The sequence below is a fragment of the Poromitra crassiceps genome (assembly GCF_964638095.1).
Source record: "Poromitra crassiceps genome assembly, chromosome: 20".
Lineage (NCBI taxonomy): Eukaryota > Metazoa > Chordata > Actinopteri > Beryciformes > Melamphaidae > Poromitra > Poromitra crassiceps.
In genome coordinates, this window is record NC_139637.1 from 1,990,420 (window position 1) to 2,016,338 (window position 25,919).

At 43.9% G+C, this 25,919-nt stretch overlaps 1 protein-coding gene across 1 annotated transcript; it reads right to left on the bottom strand.

Annotated features, from left to right (window-relative positions):
• Window positions 1-287: 287 nt before the first annotated feature.
• On the bottom strand, window positions 288-24,115 carry stat6 (signal transducer and activator of transcription 6, interleukin-4 induced). The gene is made up of 20 exons (XM_083656684.1): window positions 23,891-24,115; window positions 16,570-16,715; window positions 15,863-16,007; window positions 15,448-15,531; window positions 13,546-13,717; window positions 12,555-12,637; window positions 11,293-11,441; window positions 9,106-9,222; window positions 8,696-8,872; window positions 6,591-6,678; window positions 6,362-6,484; window positions 5,690-5,782; window positions 4,983-5,186; window positions 4,775-4,869; window positions 3,117-3,250; window positions 2,599-2,748; window positions 2,434-2,494; window positions 2,236-2,316; window positions 1,208-1,309; window positions 288-1,045 (listed from the first exon to the last, which is right to left on the bottom strand). Exons 2-20 carry the CDS (start codon window positions 16,701-16,703, stop codon window positions 982-984), a joined length of 2,256 nt encoding a protein of 751 aa, XP_083512810.1. The 5' UTR covers window positions 16,704-16,715; window positions 23,891-24,115; the 3' UTR covers window positions 288-981.
• Between the last annotated feature and the right edge of the window lie 1,804 nt (window positions 24,116-25,919).

The following is a 25,919-nucleotide window of genomic DNA, read 5'->3' on the forward strand; positions in this document are numbered from 1 at the left end:
AGTCAGAAACTAATAAATGTCTTCAGACAGCCACTTTTCTATGTATTTGGAAGTATGTCAAACAGCAATATCAGGCTATCTTGGCTCAATTGTTGAGTGTCTATGGGATCAAATAACATAATCATAATCCAATAGGCCTCCAGGAATCGAGTGAGGGGGGGGCGCCTTTTTCCAAGCTTTGTCTGGGGGGAGGCCCACAGTCTCAGACTTTGAAAACCCCTGGTTTAGAAAATCCCAAATGGACCCCGTAGATTAGAACATGAAAAGGTGTGGATTTGTTTCTGCTCCGACGTCGATTTGGTTAAAAAATACGGACGAAATATGTCAGAGAGAATGCAAAGTGAATTACTCGCTACAGTAACTTTGGATTCACTTCTAAAAAGCTCAATCAGAACAGTGAAAACGTAGCGGAGGAGGAGACACCAGAGCGCTAGGTAGGGGGGACCACCCAATTGCCACCAGGTATTTTGCACACTGGAGACCAACATGTGACAGGTTTCAGCAAAACCCATCTCTGGCAGTCGATGTCCATCGACTGCTGATAATTATCTCTCCATTACGTCGTCACGTATCCACGGGTGTTGCCTTGTTTGCAACCAGATGATCGTTGGGTGTTGATATACACTGTAATCTGTACAGGAATTCACCCATTTTCTACTGAAATGTGAGGAATGTCGTATAAACAGTCTTGCAGACAACTGGACATCAGCAAGCCACCATCAGGCGAACACGTGGAAAATAAAACAGGATAATGTGTAGAATAACGACGAACGCCAAAGTGGCTTCATCAGTTTCGTTCTTCTCAGTCTCACGCTGGACATTGTCCTCGGAATATGTCCTCCTCCCTTTGTAGTTGCACCAGCTCAACATATCGAGTCCCAGAGAAGTCAAACATGTCTCATTTGAGTTGCACTTAAAACAAGGATGTCGATGACGGAGGTAAAGTGACGGGAGAACGTCTGCACAAAGAGGGTCACTTTATCACACACTATCCAACGTCTTGAGAATACCGTCAAAATCGATTTCCATATTCTGGGACGGGTCCCTAGAAGACACACATTATGACAAGCAATTATCAGCTGCTCAACTACAATTTCTTTTGAACAAAAGAAACAAAAGTAAACAAAAGTAAAGTAAAGTAAAGTAACAAACAAAATGTATGCTCGTGCATTATGCGCTGTACAAGCATAAAAAAAAGTCAACCTACATTGGCTCAGCGTAATTGGCAGCGATGCCGGGGGCAAACTCCGGAGAAGGGGGAGACGCTGCCCCCGCAGGGCTGAAGGGCTGCTGCTGGAACTGGTATTGCCTGAGAGAACCAGAGGGAACAGCGTCAGTCACCAGGAGGGGAACATGTGAGAGAGATACAGGCTTCCTACACGCTCGCTTGGTGATCAAATTCAAGGTCATTTCAAACGACTTTCAATGTCACCATCGGTCAAAATGTGACATCATGGAGGCCTCATCTTTTACTCGCGAGTCCTTGTCAAGTCAACAAATCATGGTGACGTCTGTGGGAACCATGAAGATAGCAATAACTCTTACACAGACACACACTCAAGAAGCTGTGCTGTCATTCAATATGGTGTGGAGCAATGCTTTTCAACATGGGGGCATCATATCTAACAACAAAACAATGATCAGATTTGGGTCCGAGAGACCAAATTCTGTGGGACTCATGAAGAAGGTTGAGGATCACTGTAGATGTCACTCGTGGTCGAGGGTTTGGTAGCTGGCTAGTCAAATAAGGCCAGGAGACGTAGACAGAAAGAGAATGAGATAGAGGGTAGTGGCCATCTATAGAGGCTAAGTGACCGCCTACTTCCTGCTTCAGCACTGTACCAGAGATTTTCATCTGCCATTTATTTTCCCATAGACATTTCGTAAAATGCTTATAAGAATAGTTTTACTTCGTCAAACCAAACGGTTCAGATATATTTAGAATCGGGAGAGACCATAGAACATTTCACTCAGACCAAAACTTAAAAAAACTACATCGAAAAAATATCTTCTTTAAATGCGCAATTTCTTTTACGTTTTGGTCCGAGTGAAATGTTATGTGGTCTCTCCTGTTTCTAAATATATCTGAACCGTTTGGTTTGAACAAGTAAAACTATTTTCATAAGCATTTTACGAAATGTCTATGGGAAAATAAATGGTGGATGAAAATCTCTGGTACAGTGCTGAAGCAGGAAGTAGGCGGTCACTTTGCCTCTCTATAGAATTGTGACTTACGGGTATCCAATGTTATTGTGAGGGCTCTCGTTGGGAGGCGTCATATTGGGAGGAGGGGCCGGTGTGGCTGCACCAGCTTCTCTGCACACACACACATGAGGATTATACATATTTTAGATCAATAGTTAAATAACTGTTCAAGTGTTCATGAAAGTGTGATGATGATTCATGATTCATTTGTAATCAGTAGTTACTTACACGCCCACTTTAGTCTGGAGAGACACACTAATGTAGCCGCCGGATGACTGCTGAGGGACATCTGTTTCCAAAGAAAGCACAGAGTGAGAACTCTTCTTCTTCTACTCCCTCTCTGCACTCACATCGTGTCAACTTTACACAAATAGAAAAGGTGGAGTCTGCTACCTGTGAAGTATTTTCTGAAAACATCAAGTTTCTGAAACTCCGGATACAGGTACGTGATGTGGTCAATGTCTCGGATGCGGTCGCCAAGGCAACGGATCTCGAGGTCTATCTTCTTGAAGGGCTGAATGTTCTGAATTCTCTGCCCCCCATCTACGAGGAAAGGAAGGTGAAAGAGAGGGAGGGAGAGAGAGAGAGAGAGAGAGAGAGAGAGAGCGAGAGAGGATGGTAGGAAATTTGATATCATTCTCTATATAGCCTAACACAGTGGCATTATGGTCCCAGAACAGTAGACAGAAGAGTTTGAGGGGAAAATGACACTAAACACAATAAAACATACAGAAACATACTTTCAAATTACACTAAACACAATAAAACACACAAAAACATACTTTCAAATGACACTAAACACAATAAAACACACAAAAACATACTTTCAAATGACACTAAACACAATAAACCACACACACAAACATACTTTCAAATGACACTAAACACAATAAAACACACAAAAAACATACTTTCAGCAGCAGACACATAAGCGATTGTGATGCCTCCGATCTCAGAGTCACTAAAGCGGAGCAGGAACGTCCCGTTGGGCCTGTCTTTGAGGATCAGGTGGAGATGCTGCTTCCCAATTAAGCCAAATATCAACCTAGTGGAGGGAACATCACATTACATTAGTGACTCATGACTTTATTCAAGTCAAGTCAAGTGTATTGGCTTGACTTGTATAGCCCTAATTCACAAGCATGTCTCAGAGGACTTCACAGAGAATATGTCTAGCTTAATCTAGCTGACACAACAATAGCAATTACAGTAGTAATAATGACAACATGATTGAACAATCATATGATGGAGAGAGACAGAGAGAAAGGGGGATGGAAATGTGGGGGAGGAGAGAGCAGGGAAAGGGAGGGGGTGGGGAGGGACCAGGGGATTTTTTTTTTTTTTTTTTTTTTAACCTTTATTTAACCAGTTAAAATCCCATTGAGGCCGAGGCCTCTTTTACAAGAGAGAACTGGCCAAGAAGGCGGAAAAGTTACACGTCAGAAATACATGAGTGCATGTAAATAAAAAGTACAGAATCAACAAAGAGAATCAACAAAGACACAGACTACCAATAATTCACCGTAGGCGAGTATAAAACACAGCAACACACTTAAAAGAAATAAAACCAATGATCAATTACAGATAAAAGTACAAAAACAATTATGCAGCAAAACAGGAGCAAGTAGAGGCTAGGGATTCAGAAAGGTTTTGTTTGAAAACTGATAAAGGAACCAGAGAAGCCAATTTAAGACTGGACTGCAGGTCATTTCAGGACCAGGGGCCAAAATAAGAGAAGTTTCTTTTTGCAGATTCAGTTCACACTGGGGATACTTCAAGACGCAACCAGGTGTTGGATCCAAGATTGAGGTTGTTTTCAATCAGATTTAGCTTGGAGCGGATGTAGTAGGGAAGCTTACCAAGCAACGCCTTGTAAATCAGGACGTACCAGTGATGTAGCCTACGCGTAGTGAGTGAGGACCAACCAACTAAAGTGTACAGAATGCAATGGTGGGTCCTGAAGGGCTGAGTTGGTAATATATCGCAATGCAGCATGATAAAGCGGGTCAAGTTTTGCCAAAGCTGAAGGACAAGCAAATCTATAAACACAGTCGCAATAATCGAGCTGAGACAGGAAAAGGTATTTCGACAAGCCGTTTACGAGAAGAGGGGGAGAAACAGGATTTTGTGGAATGTGGAATTGTGGAATGTGGGGGAGGAGAGAGCAGGGAAAGGGAGGGGGTGGGGAGGGTACAGGGGAATGTGGGGGAGGAGAGAGCAGGCAAAGGGAGGAAGTGGGGAGGGAGCAGGGGGGGGGGCGGGGAGGGATGATGTGGGTGAGGAGAGAGCAGGGGAATTATATTTTCTATTCTATTCTATTCGCTTTCCCAGCTATGAATCATATGCCTCTTCCTGCTTTTCCCGTTTTACCCTTGGCTGCAAATATATAATGACCTTTTATTTGAATTGATATTTCAACATTTTATTTTTATTTTTTATTAAAATTGTAACTACCGGTATATGTGTTTTCTAGAACCTTTTTTAATATTATTAATTTTGTGTGAAGCATTTTTGGTACCTTCTGTTTGAAAGGTGCTACACAAATAAAGACACTGGTAGAGTCCCTCACCCGTCGCTCCAGTAGGACTTCAGGTGCTTCTTGGTTAGTTCCATCACTCCCTCAAACCACTGCCAGAATGTGAACGTTCGGCCTGGGAGAACCTCCTGTAACATGGACAGCCGCCGTGAGATTAGATAGAGAGAGAGAGAGAGAGAGAGAGAAAGAGAGAGAAAAAGAGAGAGAGAGAAAGAGAGAGAGAGAGAGAGTGTGCGTGTACCTTGTTAAACTGGGCCCAGGACACCATCATGTTGCTGAAGTCTCCTGAGAGATCGGCCTTGTCAAAGATCTTCTGGGCCAGGAAGTGCTGGTTGTACTGGTCTAGGTTGTGCTTGGTCTGGACCTCGGAGGTGAACTTACTGTTGAGGGTCCCACACATCCTGCTCCACGGCACGCGCTCCGGCACCACGAACGGGATCCTGTCCTGATGACCGCATGAAACACGTAAGAGGCTGACACAGTAACTAGGAACACATGCAACACGTACATGTAAGAGGCTGACACAGTAACTAGGAACACGTGCATATCCTATGAAAGTGATGATGTTAACGGATAAGTGGAACAAACTCAACTGAGAAGAGAAATAAGAACGAAAGTCAGTCAGAAAGAGCTCAGAGTGAAATAAAGAGTTTAAGGGGCCCGACTAGGAATTAAAAAAAAAAATGTTGATCAAAAGTGATCAAAAACAGACATTGTTAAAATTTTACATTTCATTTGATTGCATTCAAATACAAAAACATTTTTTTTAAGAGGCAGTCAGTCTCACATGAGAACAGGTGACGACTTCATTTTCAAATTAATTAAAAAATATGGCGTTTCTATCATCTATTTTTCTTGAGTCAGTGTTCCCATGATGGGACTGAGACATAGAAGTATAAGTAAATAGAGAAAACGGCAAAAATAATAAAAGAATGATGTGATACTCACTGGTTCAGAAAAGGCACAGTCCCATATGATGGTGGCCAGAGCGTTGTTGTCTTGACTACCATGGACAATAATAACCACCGGCAGTGAAATCATCTACAATGACACAATTCAAAATATTTCCATAAATATAACATACTTGAACATCATTTGTTTTTGTGACCTTTTACCAAAGCTCCTACATAGAGAGGCTTACTGGCAAAATATGTTTGGCACAGTTTCTCATGGGTTAAATGAAGATTTTGAATTGACACATTTTTTAAGAACGTTAACATAATATTGCCATTGTGACATTGATAATATCGGTTGTATTAATATGTGATTGGAGCGATCAATTATGATAAAGACGACAGCCGACGTCATTATAAGAACAACTATGTTTGTTTATTTTACTCTGCACGCTGAGTCGAAACGCCCGTGCCGGAACAAGGAAGAAAAATAAAATATGAAGAAACGGAGCTATCCAAAAGCAGACAACAATGACATTCTATCTTTTGTACAATTACCAAATTTGTAACATGCACGAGTCCATTCTTTCCAGAAACACTCCCTTTGAGGTGACAATCAAACTGAATCCCCATAAGGCCATAAGTTCATCCTTGGGTCTAAAGCAACAGGATACAGACAAAAGGAAGAAAATACAAAGAGCATAAAGAGCCATGAGAAATGGGATACCTGTATCCTGTAGGGGGCGTCACAGCCTGTGATGGTGATCTCTGCTGAGAAAAGGATGGCAAACTTCTCCTCTGTCACAGACTCTGATCCCCTTCTGTCGGCTCTCTTGATCTTCTTGATAGACTAATGGGGGGAAAAGGGAACAATAAAAGTGTTTAACTTGTTCAACACTTTTAACATAAATAATACAAATATATGCCGGGGGGGGAGACTTCAGTGCAGTACATACCATATTCCTGAAGGTGGCACATGTGCTCTTGCTGGCGGTGTTGTGTTCCAAGATGGCTGAATTGTTGATCAGTTCTCCAACGTTCTCGCTGCAGTTAGTCACAACAACAACAACATTAACCACAACAACAAAGGTTTGCCTTTTTAGCTCATTCTAACTACCATAAATACCGAATACCTACTTGACAATACCCCCCCCCCCCCCCCCCCCCCCCCTGCCGCCATAAATAAGACTACATCTATATTTTATTGTACTTTAATCAAAATCTAATTCCGGGAAAACGCTCCCTTCATTATGTCTGCACAATGAATATGGTGGCTCAGTGGTAGAGCTGTCGCCTCACAGTCAGAAGGTCCTGAGTTCGATTCTCGCCTGGGACACTGTGGGCGCTGTGGTTGTGTTCCCCCCCATATCTTCAGTGCCTACTGCCCAGGTGGGGTATCTCGTCGTAAGGGCCTTTCTCTCTGTGTGGAGTTTGCATGTTCTCCCCGTGCTCCCCCAGGGGGTTCCTCCGTATATAACCCCCCCCACTAAAAACATGCAGAAGATCAGATCGTCATCGTCATCCGACCAGTGACGACAACATCCGAGGTTGGTCCCCGGGCGCTGTACGAGAAAGCGACCACTGCTCCTGGCCTGTCCCCCGGAGGAAAGGACATGCCTGGATGGGTTAAATGCAGAGGACACTTTTCACCGGCCACCGTCAGCATGAGTGTGTTGTTGTGTTCGTGTGACAATAAAAGACGGGGCTTGTCCGTTACGAGAGAGTTTTATTTTTATTTTTTATGTCTGACCCCAATATCCTATTTCAGGAAATACACCACATTAAGGAAACCAGGCGCTCTCAAAATGCAGATTTGAACAACATAATAGGATCATTTTCTCTTTCAGTTCCAATACTGGCACAGGTTCCATTCAGATTGGGTGACAGAAAGCTGTGGTGAAAACAGCGATTAAGTGAGTTAAAGGAGAACTTCACCCCAAAAAACAATGTTAATTTATTTTGCACATGATCTCACACCTATCCGTTTTGGAGGCGCTCATTTACTTTGCAGTTATTGGCCGTTATTGACAGTTGACAGTTATTGAGAGTTTATTTGAGTTAAAGGAACACTCTGCCCATTTTCAACCAGCTTTGTATCATTAGAACATCAGTAGTATATCAGAAAACTGTAAACTCTTTTGAAGTCTGTCATTTAATTTGACAGTTATTGAGTGTTAAAGTGTGGACCAGTGACATCACTGGTCCACACTAACTCAAATTAATAACTCATTAACTCAAATCAACTCTCAATCAATCAAACTCTGAATCTCAATCATTCATCTAGTTTGACAGTTATTGAGAGTTGATTTGAGTTAATGGGTTATTAATTTGAGTTAGTGTGGACCAGTGATGTCACTGGTCCACACTTTAACACTCAATAACTGTCAAATTAAATGACAGACTAAAACCGTTTACAGTTTTCTGATATACTACTGATGTTCTAATGATACAAAGCTGGTTGAAAATGGGCAGAGTGTTCCTTTAAGTTGTGGACCAGTGATGTCATTCATGCACAAATGACATCACTGGTCCACAACTTACAGTAACTCAACTTTACCAGTTTGAACACTCAAAACCAGAAATATCCCTGTGCAGCAACCTGTAGCACCACCTACCACATGTATAATCCCCCCACGTACGTACGTACGTACGTTCGTACGACTGTACGCTCAACAGTCACGTGACATCATGACGTCACCTTGGATTCCGCTATTTCCCCCTTAATTTTTCTCAATTGGGTTTTGAAAAATCCTTATCGAAAGAGTTTTAAGCCTGGAACAAAGCCAACCAGCCTTCCAGAGAATCATGACCATAAAACATTTGATTCAGAGTTGAAAAAGCATCAAAAAACGAAAGAAAAAAAGTGCTGGGTACAAGACTGTGTATATTATTATATCGTAAGAGTGAAGAAACTACTCATCCCATAATCATATTGTTTGACCAACTTTGAGAGCTGCTGGTAGGCGGCATCATTTGTAACTTGCAGGAGCCAAATGCGACTGTCTTGAGAGACTATGCGTGTGTAGTCATGCTTTCTTGCATTCCTGTGGACACCACTCACCTGGGTACCACGCCCAGTTGGCCCAGGCTCCTGGCCTGAGCTTCTGTGATCACCTGCGCTTTCAGCATCACAGCTTTCCCCGTTGCCATCTTCTCACCCAGAAGATAACGCACTGTCGTGGAGAACCTGGACTGAGTCTTGATGACCTGAGGGGGCTGCTTGTCCACCATCAGAGAGCTGCAACGGGGAGAGAGACGTCTGTTACGATGGAGGAAAAATGCTTTGTGCATTCTGTTTTGAAGAGGTGAGATATGTATATACTGTAGATATATAGATATGATATACTTTGCCAGTCAAGGAGAGGGATTTTTTATTTATTTAAGTAAATTCCAATTTCATACAGATGTAGAGAAAAAAGAATGGGACTTGAGGATGTATTTTATCAACAGCATCAATTGCCTCTGTATTACCTTTGAATCAGGGCCTGAAGAAGCCGCGCCAGTCTTTCCTGGAGCTCTGGGATTGGCTCTCCAATCAGCATCACTTCCTGCCTCAGCTTCCCGTTGACCCCGAGCAGCTGCTCACACCTAAAAGTGAGAGCGAGTGAAATCGAGAGAGAGAGAGAGAGAGAGAGAGAGAGGGAAGGGAGAGAGAGAGAGAGAGAGAGAGAGAGGGAGAGAGAGAGAGGGAGAGAGGGAGGGAGAGAGAGAGAGAGAGAGAGAGAGAGGGAGAGAGAGAGAGAGAGAGGGAGAGAGAGAGAGAGAGAGAGAGAGAGAGGGAGAGAGAGGAGAGAGAGGGAGAGAGAGAGGAGAGAGAGAGGGAGAGGAGGGAGGGAGAGAGAGAGAGAGAGAGAGAGAGAGGGAGAGAGAGAGAGAGGGAGAGAGAGAGAGAGGAGAGAGAGAGGAGAGAGGAGAGGGAGAGAGAGAGAGAGGGAGAGAGAGGAGAGAGAGAGAGAGCAAATTGAATACAAAGTTGCACTTCAAATGGTGAATCTTTAAACATAAGCAGATGGTTACAAACTGTGCAACATAATGAATAAGTCATGTGTTCATACTATAGAGAGTGTGTGCCAAAGTTTGTATGAAGTTCTCTATTCAAAAGCTGTAATAGAAACAGAAGAGGACACATGACTGTTTGCATAACCAATCAGAAGGTTTTGCAACACTTTTTGGTCCCAACGGGAAGCTTACAAAATAATTTCTCTGGGTTATACAATAGGTAAAGCCTCCACCATATTTTACCAATCAACTAAACAAGCCTGCCTGGCTGATTGCAGCTATAAAGGGCAGTTTATCAAGAGAAAAAGAAAGAGAAGATAACCCTACACATAATAATATGCCATACATTTTGTAGCCGGTGTTGGGAGTGTAGCACAGCTGAGGTTTTTAAGTAAGAGAACTCCGCACACTGCTGCCAGTGCTCCCATATATTTATTGATCTTACAATGTTTCGAGAGGTCTTCATCAGGTCGCGACGTTTTGATTGGCTGTCTCTGGCCTACAGATGAGTATTCACAGCTGTGGTAAATTTATGAATGAGGTCAAATGACCAAAGATGACTTGATGGCTAATGTCTTGTTTTAAGCATTACTTTTGATTAGTATCATTGTGCAATAACAAAGTAAATAAAATAAAATGAGTGCACAAAGGCAGACATAGACTTGGCCGTTTCTCAATACCAAGAATGCCTTCTTGTTCTTGTGTTCTTGGGGAGAACGTTCTTGCTAGTCGTTCTTGGAAGAATGAACCTGCTAGGTCACAAGCACACATAACGCTGTTGGCAGTTTGAGACGATGCATTCTTGAGGGTATTGCGCAATACCAGCGCAGAGGCCGCTGCAGTACTACACCAATAAAAAGCTCAGCTGATTTAGATGCAAAACCAATTGTGCTCTGGAGCTTTTTGCCATTTTTCGGCATAAATGTCCGTAAAGTGGCACTTATTGAAACCTACTACCCTGCTTGTAGGCATCAAAAGTAATTAGAAATTAATTTAGTGATGAAATAAAACTTTAAATCGTAAAAAACTTCCCGGAGCTTATGGCGTCTTCTCTGCTGCGTTCTGCCTCCGCTTATGCCGAAATGAATGCTGGGATATCTGCCTTGCCAAGTTGACACAAGTCACCACCCAGAGCATCCTCGGTAAAGTGGGCATGTCAAGAACACATCCGGGAATTTTAAGCGTTCTTGGCGAAATGTGAAATTTGTATTGGAACAGTACTTGGGCTGCGACTGATGACGTTTCGCAGGGACACAAGAACGCAAGAACACACAAGAACCCTTATTGAGAAACGGCCCAGAACAGCGCCGCATCATCAAGCGTCAAAGCCACGCCCCTTTTACGGGGAGACCCACCATAGAGAAAGACTGTAGCCGAAAACACTTCAAACAAACTATATATTCAATTCAACAAACTATACTATTTAAATATATTGTCATGTCATGGTGTCTTTGGGCCATTTATAAACTAAATGAATTCTGTTGTTTTTCTATGGTTTTTTTTTTTGCACGGATATATTTTACATTGAAGTCAATGGCGAGTGGCTTGTGTTTTCCCCCCCTAAAAGGGGCGCGGGCGGCCTTGACGTTTTGCGGAAGTACCCGGATGTGCCGGTCTGGTCTATTCCAGGAGGGGGCGTGTGGGCGTGTGCTGCCTCACCAGGTCTGCAGGAAGCTCAGGTTGTCGTCAAAGGGCATTCCAATGGTGGCCTGGTGCTGCTCCCACCTCCACGACTTCAACCTGTTGATCAGACGGATCTGACACTGGTCCAGACAGTCCACCGCCTCCTGCAGCAGCTGGAAACGATTCTACAACAACACACATGGAAAGAAAGAGGACTACTCAAGTAGAAGGACTGTGACTGATATTTGACTCAAAGTAGAAATAAAATCACTGCATAGCGTGTACTCTGTAATGGGTGTGATTTAAAGCATACAAGACAAGTACAGTACTTCGGCAAGAACGTACTTCAGTAAATGTTAAATTACTGAAAGTACAAGTACATAACATTACATTACATATTAAATGGCCTGCATTTATATAGCGCTTTTATCCAAAGCGCTTTACAATCAGTAGGTACATTCACCGATTCACACACCGATGGCGGCAGGCTACCACGCAGGGTGCTGGCACACCATCAGGAGCAATTTGGGGTTCAGTATCTTGCCCAAGGACACTTCGACATGCAGACTGGAGGAGGCAGGAATCGAACCACCGACCTCTTCTATCCAAAGCGATTAGTGGACGACCCACTCTACCTCCTGAGCTACAGCCGCCCCCGACGGTTATGTGCCCCCCGCCCGCCCCGATTTTTCTTTATCCCATTTCTATCCTCCATTAGTGCTAATTATTAATGTATTTATCCTGGTTGCTGCTCCACCCTCTGCCAATCTGGGGAGAGCCGAAAACCTGTCTCCATGCTTCCTCCGAGACATGGGCAGTTAGCCAGCCGCTTCTTTTCACCTGACAGGGGAAGCTTCACCGGTAGGACATAGCACGTGGGAGGATCACGCTATTCCAACCAGTTCCCCTCCCTTCGAAACAGGCGTCCCGAACGACCAGAGGAGGCGCCACTTCAGCGACCAGGATATTGCATGTTTTTGGTGAGGGGCCCCTTTATGAAGGAAACCCCCAGGGGGGCACGAGGAGAGCATGCAAACTACCCACCCGGGGCGGTGGGCGCTCAAGGACATGCGGACGGGCACGGACTCCTTCAGCGCTCACAGCGTCCCCGGTGGGAATCGAACCCCAGGACCTTCTAGCTGTGAGGCGACAACGCTTACCACTGCACCGCCGTGCCCCCTACGGGTATGTTTTTTGAAAGTACTTCCCAGATCAAATAAATCCGTTTCACTCCACTGTCCCACCTCACTTTGACCCCCCGGGAGTACAGTACAGTAGCTGCCCAGATGGCTGCTCACCGTGGTCATGGCTGTCACGTTGAACTCCACCTGCTGGATATGGTTCTGGAGTCTCAGCAGTTCTGGGTTTTGTCCATTCTGCCCTGAGAAGACAGCAAATGCAATCGGATTCAAAGATGGTTCTGAACTACAGGACGAAGAAACACAGAGGCTGCCATTAGGACCTCTGCTGTTTTACCACTGACTCAGCTATTAATTGGGTTAATTGATCGATGACTATGTATTCGGTAACGTGTGTTATTGTCTGTGACTGGCGACGCTACTACAATAAAAAATGAATGATTAAAAAAAAGGTTAGCTACTAACTAGCTACTAGCTACTAAATACTAACTTAACTTTACCACTATTCCTTCAGATGTTGTAGTTGTCATAGACTGTGTTGCATAGTTGATTGCTCTATTGCTGACAAAAATGTGTGATTGTAAGTCGCTTTGGATAAAAGCGCCTGCCAAATGACGTAATGTAAGGTAATGTAATGTTAGCTGTAGTGCTGAGTGGGAAAGCTAACATCGCTCAGTGTTGTGACAGGAATCCGAGCTGGCAAAGTGGCAGACATCTTCAGTTTACACAGGAAGTTGTCATGTGATGTGTCATGTGATTCAGATCATGTGTCAGGTGATTGGGACTGTTCCAAGCAAAAGGGATTGGAAAAAAATGTCACTGGACAAACCTGTCGGAGGACTAAAACGTCTACACTGCATAACTAGTATAACTGCGTAACTGTATAACTAGCTCCACAAAATTACTTCAGCAAGGGGTTTTCAAAGTCTGAGACTGCGGGCCTCCCCTCAGACGCTGATGTTATTTGATCCCATTGCCACTCAACAATGGAGCTAAAATAGCCTGGTATTGCACACATTTAGGCTAACTTATGCAATGTCTTTTCATTGCCATTCACTGAGCCTCCCCTGAAACTGAAACTGTTTGGAGCTTCCCTCTGGGGAGGCCCCCCCCTCCCACTTTGAAAAGCCCTGCAAGTATCTGTAAAGACCTTGTAAAGCCTCGAAGTTCTGCCTCTCCCAGTTGAGCTCTTCCTGCAGTTGGTGGATCTTCTGCCGGCAGTTCTGGACCTCCAGCACCTTGTAAACCAGGAGGTCCACATCCCGCGTGTTGTGGGCAGACGCCGTCTGGGAGGATGGTGAAACGTTGGAGGTCTGGGAGGACTACAGACATGGGACAGCACTTAATATACAATATATACAATATACTGTACATATCAGTATACACTTGAAGAGTTTTACTTCTAAATCAGTGGTGTAATGTAACTAAGTATAAATACTTAAGTACTGTACTTAAGTATTTCTTCTGAGTATCTACTTTACTTGAGTATTTATATTTCTGTCAACTTTCACTTTTACTCCACTACATTTCCCAAATAAAATGGATACTTTTACTCCACTACATTTCCCCCAAGCATCTTAGTTACAAATTAAAATCTGAAGAAATTGCGTAGCCTGCAAGCAATCAGGTTTAGTGAATCAGTGCTCCTAGTTTGCAAGTTACGTTAATCACGATCCACACGCCATTCCATTTGGTGGCTGTAATGCAACAAAACATTATAAAAGTCAAGAAGAAGAAATAGACTTCCACTCAAGCCCAGGCATGTCTTTTGCTTGATTTCTTTTGCAGCATTTACTTTATGTACTTTTTACTTTCAATACTTTATAAGTACATTTAATATCAGAAAATTACTTTTGAAGAACAGAAAATATCAAGTACTTTAAGACTTTTACTCAAGTAATATTCTAATGAGTGACTTTGACTTTTACCAAATTCTTTTTCTGGGAAGATGTCTTTACTTTTACTTAAGTATGGTATTCGAGTACTTTATACACCACTGTTCTAAATTAAACTTCCACCATTCAAATAAATAATTACACCTATTCTAAATGATGGCTGGCATCAAAGTAAAGTTTATAACGTACTGCTATTAGTTCTGAGTAATCATAAGACCTTTACCTACCAAATAGCTCTGCCTTTGAGGATAAAATCAGGTGTGTTTTTGACTACTGAGAACAGATAGTTAATTAAGTTCCAGTAAATCTATTTGTTCAGTTACAAGCGTGTCTGAAAGGACAGTGAATGAGCCGAACTAAATCTGACTGATCAACAATCAATCGTAAGAACAGAATGATGCAACACAAACAAAGCAAAACTAAACACAAGACACAGAAGAACAAGTTTTAGCAAGACACAGCAAGTCTACCTATTTTGCATAGTCGACACCACCAGTCCTCAAAGCAAACAAGGAAAGACTTGGGCAGGACAAGTCTAACAAGGAAAGACTTGGGCAGGACAAGTCTAACAAGGAAAGACTTGGGCAGGACAAGTCAAAGAGAGACAGCTGAGCATGCAACAGGACGGGACAAACAGTGAATGACGGTGACAATGACACAGGGGTTTTCAAAGTCTGCGACTGTGGGCCTCCCCCCAGACGAAGCTGGGAAAAAGTCCCCCCCCCCCCCCGCCTCGCTCAATTCCTGCATGCCATCTGTTCATGATTATGATATTTGATCCATAGATACTCAACAATTGAGCCAAGATAGTCTGATTTTGCTGTTTGACATACGTCAGACTATACCAAATACATAAAGGAGGTGTGTCTGAAGACATTTATCAGTTTCTGACTGCATTAGTTTCAGACTTTTTGACTGCACCCCCCCCCCCCCCCTGAAACTGCTTCTTGGAGCTCCCCCTGGGGAGGCCCGCCTCCCACTTTGAAAACCGCTGACATCAGAAAAACAGATGTGACACACACACACACATGTGTTGACATGTGTGGAACATGAGACGCAGAGAGAGAGACAGGGTCACGGGTAGGTATCGTGTGGTGGGTCTCTCTGGACGGCTCTAAACTGAAGACAATGGCTATATTTGTTATAAAGGATCTTACAGCCCTGTTGAGCAGACTCTTCTCCTTCCTCAGGATGTCCCTGACCATCACCCCAAACTGCAGAGGCTGTCCCTCAAACATGCCCTGCAAAGCAAACACATTTTCAGATTTTAATGATCATGACTTGATGCAGAATTACACAACTGTCTATGTTGTGGTTGTCACTAGTTGATGGGCATGATTAATCGATGATCAATAATTGATAATTGATCGTTAAGAATTTTGTCAATCACCTGGAATCTAACGTTGGTATCAAATAGAGAATTGAATGAATGACTTTCACTACTTGGCAGCAATGAGACATCTTAGATCTTAGCAACCGGGGCGCAGGCATATTATCATTTGATACGATTGTTGATATGATTTATGATTTTTGTTTAATTGTTGTTGAACTATACGGTTCTGGTCTCCTTACCAGGGTCCTGCTGATCTGCATCAGCTTCATCTTGTCCACCACGCTTTGCTGCTGATCAGCCAGCCTCTGCAGGATGCTGATGATCTGCTCCAGCAGGGCCCTGGCCTGGCTCTCCTGCTCCACCTTTCCCACTTCAAAGTCCTCCCTGAGCACACGCACACACACAATTATGCAGTAAAATCCATCCATATATTATGCGTGTGTACATACTGTATATTCATGGATGAGAGTGTATATGTATGTATATGTTTGCATTGTGCATGTATGTTTTTGTCTTTTGTTTTTCCTTCACCCTCCGTTTTCTCCCCAATTGTACGCTATTCCAACGAGTTCCCCTCCCTCTGAACAGGCGCCCCAAACGACCAGAGGAGGCACCACTTCAGCGACCAGGATATTGCATGTTTTGGTGAGGGGTTCCTATATGAAGGAAACCCCCAGGGGGCACGGGGAGAACATGCAAACTCCACACAGAGAAGGGCCCTTTTGACGACGCCACCCGGGCGGTGGGCACTCGAGGACATGCGGACGGGTACGCACTCCTTCAGCGCTCACAGCGTCCCAGGTGGGAATCGAACCCAGGAACCCTTCTAGCTGTGAGGCGACAGCGCTTACCACTGCGCCACCGTGCCCGGTGCCATGTATGTTTGTGAATGCGTGTGGTGTTATGTACAGTATATGAATGTGCAGCAGGTGTGTGTGCGCCGCACCATCTCTGCTCCTCGATCCATTCAGCCAGGTAATGTCTGACCTCCATAGGGAAGGTAGCTGAGGGGTAGAGCTCGCTGACCGTCTGATCGGGCAGGTACTGAAACAGCTGGGTCATCTGTAACCACTGGGCCATGGTCACGCAGGGCTAGAAGACACGGACGTGATGTAGAACCGTTAGGTTTTCTCAAAGCTGAACAGGAAATCCTGTGGGAAGGTTGTTGTTTTCTTTACCCTAAACCACATTATATGACTGGCAAAGTCTAATCCACAAAGCTTTGCCCATTTCCCCTTTTTTTCAAACATGTAGCAAAAATACCACATCCTCCCAACTGAAAATGGCATCAGTAGTATCTTAGTCAAGTTACGAGCTAGTAGGGATGCACCGATTTAAAGATTTTGGCTGATACCGATAACCGAAATTAACATTGCCCTTATGGCCGATAACCGATATTTACCGATGTCGATACGATCTGTATAAAAACACATTTCTATGATAATAACATTTTGTACATACTGGAAAACACATGTAAACACTGAATTTGAAAAAGTTATGCATTTCTTTATTTCCAAAACATTTGGAAAAGCCCATAAATCATAGATTTACCGCATTGTTTCCTCTCAATGTGAACATTTTGTCTGATACCGACAACCAATATTAACATTGTAACATTGGACCGATGCCGATATGTAAAAAAATGACTAACATCTGCCGATACCGATATGATTGCCGATATATCGTGCATCCATATATCATAGTAAAGCAATATCATTTCTACGAGACATAATGTGGGTGCTTGATCGGTGCAGTAGTGAAGACACAAATCCCCAAGTAGATTTTGTGCAGACACAGGTTGCTTCGGAATATGAACTCATGTGGGTCTTTAATGTATATTGATTTGAATGTACATACACACAAACTTAAGCACATTGTGTATATGATCTTTTGCACTAGTAATATTGAGTCTTTTTTGTGTTGACTTGATCACTGTATGGCATGCAGGCACCAAGACAAATTCCTCATATGTAACTTGCATATTGTGGCGATAAAGTGATTCTGATTCTGATTCTGATTCTGATTCTGATTCTGAGTCAAGTGTAGCATTCCAAAAGAAGTGGGTCAAACCCGGTGGGTCCAAAACAAAAGTTGTGAAAGCAAAGCAGTTGAGAGACAGCAACAGATACTTTCAATCTGTTGCTGTCCAACCAGCGCCCACATCCTGTTCGCTTTATCAGCTTCCCACATGTGGGGAGAGCCATAAAAACTCTAACTGTCCCTGAGCTGCTCTGTGCTTCACATTTCCGCTATTTTGTACCTGATCCGTCTTTGTCTGCATGTATAGACAGTTTTAACTTGACAACAATAACAACCGTCACAACCTACAGTCTATGGTCACAACCCACCCGAATATCCGGTTTACTTCCTGTATACATAGCTGAGCGCAGGCTGATATTCGGCTCATATTAAATGTTAACGTTAGGCCGTGTCTCCGACAGACACATTAACAAGGTAGCCTATTTCGGTCTTTATGTCTTGTAGTAGTTAGTAGTAGTTGTTGTTGATAGTTGCCATAACAACCACCCCTGTCGGAAAGACGTGCACACGCTGGGTAGGAAGCGTCGTTGTCCCGGAGACGATTTTTTTTTTTCGGATGATGGCGAAGGCTATGCGAAGGCATAACCCGCCCCTCTCTGCCTCTGATTGGCCTAGCGTCAAACTTCCATCCAAACACATTCGCTTGGCTATCCTGCATTACATCTCTGTTACAGTCTGTGGTCAGACCGTCAGACTCAGTGGGTCAGACTCAGACAGACAGCAGTTACGCTTGCTAGCCTGCATGAAAGACGCCAGTGTGTTTATGTTTTTAATATAGTCATATTTATGGTTTATAACGCTGCCACTAATCCGAGGCAGAGAGGGCCAGGGGCGGGTTATGCCTTCGCCATCATCCGGAAAAAATATCGCTTCCGGTAAGCTAGCTAGCTAGCTAATGTTAGCTGCTGGTTGGTTGGCTAACTAGCGAATGTTAGCCGTTAGCTAACATTAACTAGACAAACACAGACATGCAGAGCTCCAAAAACAGAGCAATTTGTGATTTTGTTACTGTAGTTTCTACAGAGTAACGTCCATGTACCTTTATGGATTGCACGGGGTTGGTATTGCAAAGGGATCTGATGGATAGTGCAGTACCAGTCAGCAGCTATGATAGCACAGCCAGTCGGGGGGAGGAAGTCCATATATGGTCCATCCGGTCATGGGGCACAGGACATTACGTCATCACAGGATAACGCGATTGGCTGGCTCAGATCTGTTCAAATCTGAGCCAGCCAATCACGTTGTCCTGCGCCGTTTGGGACAGTGTATAAAAGGCGACCGCTGACCGGGGTGGGTCAGACCAGAGGAGAGGGGGAGAGAGGAGAGGGGGAGAGGAGAGGAGAAGGGGAGAGGGAGAGGGAGAGGGGGAGAGAAGAGGAGGGGAGGGGAGAAGGGGAGAGGGGGAGAGGAGAGAAGGGAAAAGGGGAGGAGAGGAGAGGAGAGGAGGGGAGAGGGGGAGAGGAGGGGAGAGGAGAGGAGGAGGGGAGAGGAGAGGGGGAGAGGAGAGGAGGGGAGAGGGGGAGAGGAGGGGAGAAGAGGAGAGGAGAGGGGAGGGGGAGAGGAGAGGAGGAGAGGAGGAGAGGAGGAGAGCGACGCCAGCGGCACCACCCCGCTGGGCACAGACACCCAGGCCAGCCACCCCAACCTCCAGGCTGCCACCACCCAGGCTAAGTGCCCCTCTGCTGCAAACTCATGTTTCCCTCGTCACCAGTCATGCTGGACATCAGTACAAGTGTGAGATCCCTCTCATTCCTGCAAATATGTAACGTAGCCTATGTAAATACAGTGTTGTGTAGTGGACAGGTCCGCCCATAAGGGGGGGTAAAGGGGTAAGCTTCGAGGCGTCGCCACTATTACATTTCAGGTTGCCAACCCCCATAAAACACAGAAGAAGAAGCTGAGAAAAAGGAAGTGCTGTGGGGTTGCAGCTGGTGAAAACCGTCTATAGAAAGTATACAAGTCTATAAGTATGTCACTGAAGTAACAATGAATTTGTTGACAGAAGAAATGCATACAGAAAAACATCAGACTTCTCCTTTAAGCAAGTCTTTACAACTACTGATTGATTGATTGATTGATTGATTGATTGATTGATTGATTGATTGATTGATTGATTGATTGATTGAATGATTGAAAATATTTATTTCAAACCGTTAAAACAAATACCTAAAACAAATAAGTAAAAAACCAGGAATAAAACCAATAACAAACAGGAAAATAATTAAACTCCATTAGAAAACGGTTTGAAAAGGGGCAGGAAGAAGCCGAGGCTTATCGCTACTGTGTCATAGTGGAGAAATGGTGCACTTTGTAATATTAATATGAATTAATTAATATTGGACTGAACAGGCCATGTATAATGAATCCATCAATTGTCCTCAACTAAACATTGTTAATTCAAGTCAAGTTTATATAGCCCTCATCAACCTTTGAGCCCTCCTCAACCTTTGAAGAGTTCTGCCTGTCTGTCCTAGTGCAAACAATTGTTACTGTGTGTTCTGGGCAATGAATCAACTCTATCATGTCATCATCTTGTCCAATTTGGATCTAAAAATAAACAACAAAATAACAAGCCTCGGCAGTTCGTTATACCAACAAAGTAAATTGCTAGTAGCTTTGTAAGCAACCACAAAGTTGGACTTGCATTTGTTTTGGTCAAACAGTGAACTACTGTGCTGCTGTGCTGCAATCGATCAACCGCATCTATTTAGCGCTCGTCTGTCACAGAGCAGTGTTTTCATCTGTACTCTGTCAGCAGCCCAGCCAGAGGCAACACTGACGTTATCCATCTTTCTGGCAGTTTGACATGTTGCTATTTTCGATAGCCAGCAGTTTTTTTTTACCTTTTTATGGTCAATCTGCAATCTGAGGTGAGATCCCAGCTAGCAATGTTGCGCAAGTGCGGTTCTATAATGTGGCTATTCTACATAAACACATTGTTGTCTATGTAGAATAGCCACATTATAGAACCGCACTTGCGCAACATTGCTAGCTGGGATCCCATCTCAGATTGCAGTGCACATACTTTTATTTATTGATTTGTTTATTTAATTGGGACAGTGCACATGAATCAACATATCAGCAATACACCTCAATGTAAATGTGCCAGAATTAGCGCAATTGCTAAATTACATCTGTAGTCTCACGGCAGGTACAAACACAACACATCTCACATTTCCAAAAGACAAATCACAGACAGTACAATAAGAAGTCACAGGTCACAGACAGTACAAAAGACAAATCACAGACCGTATTACTATAAGAAATTACATGGTAAAAGGTTAAGAGTGCTCAATGATGAGAGTCCCCCAGAAATGGGCATCAGAGGAGGAAACTGTTATTAGCCTATGTTGGAGAAAAATATAAGTTCCATGCCATTTCCTAATCAATATTTCCTAATCAATAAGCTATAAGCTATAATTGCATACACATAATTAATGCTATAAGTGATGACATGCCATACACATTATGACATGACTGCTCTGACCAATAGACCCATAGCACACTGACATCTGACCCATAAGCAGAGGACTTCTCCTTTTGCTTGCTGAGACCTTGTCCAGTGCTGCTGAAACCTTGGACAGTGCATCAAGTTCCCAAACAATTGATAACAGTTTCCCTGTCAGACTCAAGTGGACGCACACACATTTCCATGAGATCATCCCATTCCACTCCCCTCCTCTCTGCTCCCTCCTTTACAGTATAAAGCGTATGTCAAATTGTGACATCGCCGCTGAATATTTGACTCTGTACATCGATCAGACATGTGTACATTGAGATTCATGCCCTCTGTCAATATGCATATTGCAGAGAATATTGTATTAAATATACTTTTATGTTAAACAGTCCTGGACTCAAGGCTTCAATTCATTTGGTTAAATAAGCTGTTAATTATCACATTTAGCGGATGTAAAGAATAGATTTTATTCTCTATCAGCCTATGTGTGCGTACATGACTGATTTGCTTTTAGCCATTTTCTTTTTTAGATTTTTCTTAAATGTTAAATAGTTGTCACAGTCCCTGATTTGTGCTGGTAGCTTGTTCCAAGAACGTGTGTGTGCCCCTTACAGACGCCACCATTTGACTGATGCTGATGATGGAATCTCTGCTGTGCGGAGGGACAGGTTCAAAAGAGCTTTTATTTGAGCCGCAAGCTTAAAAAAGAAAGGCTCAAGACCATCAGACCCCGCTGGTTTTTTGGGTGATGTTATGTTACGTTACATTACGTTAGGTTAGGTTAGGTTAGGTTAGGTTAGGTTACGGTACGGTGCGGTATCTTTGATTCCATTTACACCTGGCGTTAACATGTGTTTTCTGCCATCAGATTGCAATCAGATTGCAGAAATGGGTGTCCTCTCAATCCGCATAAAGTTTCTGTATCCAGATTGAGAGGACACATTGCATTTACACTTGTGTTCAATGTGTACACAATGCTTTCCTGACCACCTCCGGAGGTGGTTTGGCCGATCAGATTGCAATGCTTCTTCAATGCGTTTTGGGGGTGTTTACACCTGGCATTTCAAGTGATAAAACACAATCTGATTCTGATCACAGAAAACGCATGTTAGCGCCAGGTGTAAATGGCCTCTCTGTTTAATCTGCCAAGGATATGGATGAGCCTTGTCAGGGACCTGTCGAGGATCAGCAGTTCAAGGTCGCTGCATCTGTACAGGCCTTCTCTCGTCTTGTAAGACTTAGGACCATGCACGTCCCTCCCTGGTGTGCAGAAGAGTGTGTGGTGGGCTCTCTCTCTCCTGGCAGAAAGCTCCCTCAGGGGACTCAACCCGGACAAGCTGTCTATGATCTGCTGCAAAATGACAGTGCAGAGGTGGACCTCTCTTCCTTTGAGTCCTCCTGGAGACACGCTCCACTCTGATTTTCTCTGAGTGACACATCCACTCCACTGGCAATAGATCAGCCTGTTAACGTGTGTCTGAGTCGGAGTGTGTGAGAGACAGTTTCTCCCTTTCTCTTTCTTTCTTGGCTTGTACCACTCTGTGTGTGTGTAACTGAGGTGAATCAGCGCAGATTCCTCGTGAGTCCCGAATGGTAGCGAGTGGATTGGTTAAACTCACTCCCCAGTATAAAGGCATGTTAATCAGCTCCGCCAAGGGAGCTAGCTCTCTTGGTGTTGCGGTTAACATGTTGGACTCCCAAGCCGAAGGTCGGCGGTTTGTATCCCACCCCTGGACAAGCCCTTAACATGGGTTACTGCAAATACCACCTACACAACGCCGTTACATGTGGATGTGGCTATTGGTGAGGGTGGCGTGTGGTGACTATACCGGGTATAGTTGTAACATTTTCTCCACTATTTATTTTTATGGTGCTTCATATTTGAAATATTCCTTTCATCTGTGATTGTAATCATGATCTCTATTAGGTAACCTTGTCAACGCCCCCTACGTGCACACTGCCCCTGGAGGTTACAGGTCCTAGGACCGATCAGCTGATGTAGTATTTGCCAACATCATCAGCCTCTGTATCTATATTTAACTGTTGCTTATCGATATTAGGTTAATTTTACATAATGGGAATTTTCATTATACAGCATGCATATTTCTCTCAACAAAATAATAGGCCTATAATGGAACACGTGTGTTCCTGGGACAAGAGCTTAAACTGGCTTCTTGATGCATCAACTAAGCTTCAACAATCCAGAAACTTTATATATATATATATATATATATATATATATATTTATATTGTGTGTGTGTGTGTGTGTGTGTGTGTGTGTGTGTGTGTGTGTGTGTGTGTGTGTGTGTGTGTATATATATATATATATATATATATATATATATATATATATATACATACACATATTATACATATACATACACACTGACACTGTACATACATATATTATGTATACATACATATATAGCCTATATATATAGCATATATATATATATAGCCTATATATACACACACACACACACACACACACACACACACACACACACACACACACGTATACGTATACGTACACGTACACGTACACACACACCCCATAAGTTAAGTGTGTAAGCTAGTTTACTCACACACTGCAACAACCCGCTTAGCTTTTGTGCTCGTAAAAAAATAAAAAGACAAAACAGAGATAGGCCGAGCCAAAACATACAACGGTGAGAGACAGCTTGACATGTTATCGACCCAAAATAGTGTAGACCTATCAACAGAGGAGTGACAATCGACAATCGATTTAAATGTCAATAATTGCACTTACCTTATGCTAACGTTCAATATTAAATCATTGGAAAAAATGGTATCGTCCTCCTGACGCCTCGATCTTCTTCCACTTCTGTTGGCAACTCAGCAACAAGAAGTCCCAATATTGTCCATCATTTATACGTCAGTGTCGTGAAATCCCAGACATTTGAGCCTACTACTTTTCGGAGAAACTAACTTCGTGCAACTGCGACTAATTCGCAAAGCAACTGAATGGTGCAACTTTTTTCCTCCCCGCAGGACGGACTACTTCCCTATTACGCACTGAACCCACCCACCTCCGTTTAGAGGAAAGCAGGCGATTTCCTGCGCTCACGTTCAAATTCTCTCATGATGGTGTCAAAAGAACAACAGGACTAGACTAGTCTAGACCTCGGTGCCAACAGTGTTTTTTCTTTGCACAAACGGCAACTTCATAATGTTTTCTGACACTTTATTATTGTCGCAGCAGTTGGCTGCTATAATGAAAGAATGCACTCTGTAGTATTTTCCTAAATATCACGTGGACAATGTGAAAGCCTTGACTTTAACAGGCAGAATTGTGATAAGCAGTTGCGCACTCCACTCCCTTATAACTGAAAGTGGAACCAAGCCCAGTCCCAGTAGCTGACTGACACTTCCTCTAGTCAGAGTGAGAGTAGGCGCGTATCTTATGAGTGGGCGGGTCTGACGTTTCATCACATCATTCATGTCACATGACATGTGCGCTGCGATTTCCAGTAAAGCGTCACTCTGAGCCGCATATTGCTGTCTGGGCACGCTTCCCATAACTGTCTGACTGACCGATGATTCATGGGACTTTTAAATACTGGTATTATTTTAGGGCAGTCTAGTGTTCTTCTCATCTTGTCCGGGCTATAGACGGTTTTCACCAGCTGCACCCACAGCACTTCCTTTTTCTCAGCTTCTTCTTCTGTGTTTTATGGCGGTTGGCATCCTTAACTGTTGCATTACCACCACCTGAATTGTATCAGCTTCACAGTGTTAACTATTGACAGTGTCCACTTTCTCAGCTATTCAGGGGAAAACACTGACATAGCCTACTTCTATTTCTATTTTTGCTATGTAAACATTTAAATGTAAAGATAGGCCTATGCGTGCAATAACGTACTGATAGTCAGCTTACTCTGTAACATGTAGCTTTTATTAGTCTCTCAGGCTAGCTCCGGGACGCAATCTTTTTTTTCCCCATGATGGTGAAGGCATGACCCGCCCCTCTCTGCCTCTAATTGGCTGACTGCACTCGGCTGCTCTCGCCTGCTTCCCAGGCGAGCCAGAAGTCATCTCAAACGAGCCTAATTATAGCCTATACTTTCATTCAATGTCACAATGCTGCAGGGGGAAGTAGGCTACTTCATAGCTTAACTATGAAAATAGTGTCGGCTGTTTATCTCCCTTTCTGCTCCCCTCTCCTCTCCTCTCTCTCCTCACCCCTCCTCTTCTCTCCTCTCCTCCCCTCCCCTCTCCTCTCCCCTTCTCCTCTCCCCTCCCATCCTCCCCCTCTCCTCCCCTCCTCTCCCCCTCTCTCCTCTCCCCTCCTCTTCTCCTCCTCTCCTCTCCCCTCTCCCCCTCTCTCCTCCCTCTCTCCCCTCGCCTCTCCTCCTCTCTCCTCACCTCTCCCATCCTCCCCCTCCTCTTCTCTCCCCCTCTCCTCTCCTCCCATCTCCCCTCTCTCCTCTCCTCCCCCTCTCCCCTCTCCTCTCCTCCCCTCGCCTCCTCTCCTCCCGCTCCTCTTCTCCTCTCCTCTGGTTCCCCCCCGTCTGGGGTCGCCTTTTATACACGATCCAAACAGCGCAGGACAACGTGATTGGCTGGCTCAGATTTGAACAGATCTGAGCCAGCCAATCGCGTTATCCTGTGATGACGTAATGTCCTGTGCCCCATGACCGGATGGACCATATATGGACTTCCTCCCCACGACTTCCTCATGCTATCATAGCTGCTGACTGTTACTGCACTATCCATCAGATACCTTTGCAATTACAACCCCGTGCAAACCATAAAGGTACATGGACGTTACTCTGTAG

Excerpts from the sequence above, each read along its gene's own strand:
- stat6 (XM_083656684.1), bottom strand. The coding sequence starts at position 16,703 with ATGGCCCAGTGGTTACAGATGACCCAGCTGTTTCAGTACCTGCCCGAT. Across the intron at positions 15,532-15,862 it reads TGCAGATCAGCAGGACCCTG|GGCATGTTTGAGGGACAGCC; the intron begins GTAAGGAGACCA and ends TTTGCTTTGCAG. Across the intron at positions 11,442-12,554 it reads ACGTGACAGCCATGACCACG|AATCGTTTCCAGCTGCTGCA; the intron begins GTGAGCAGCCAT and ends GTGTTGTTGTAG.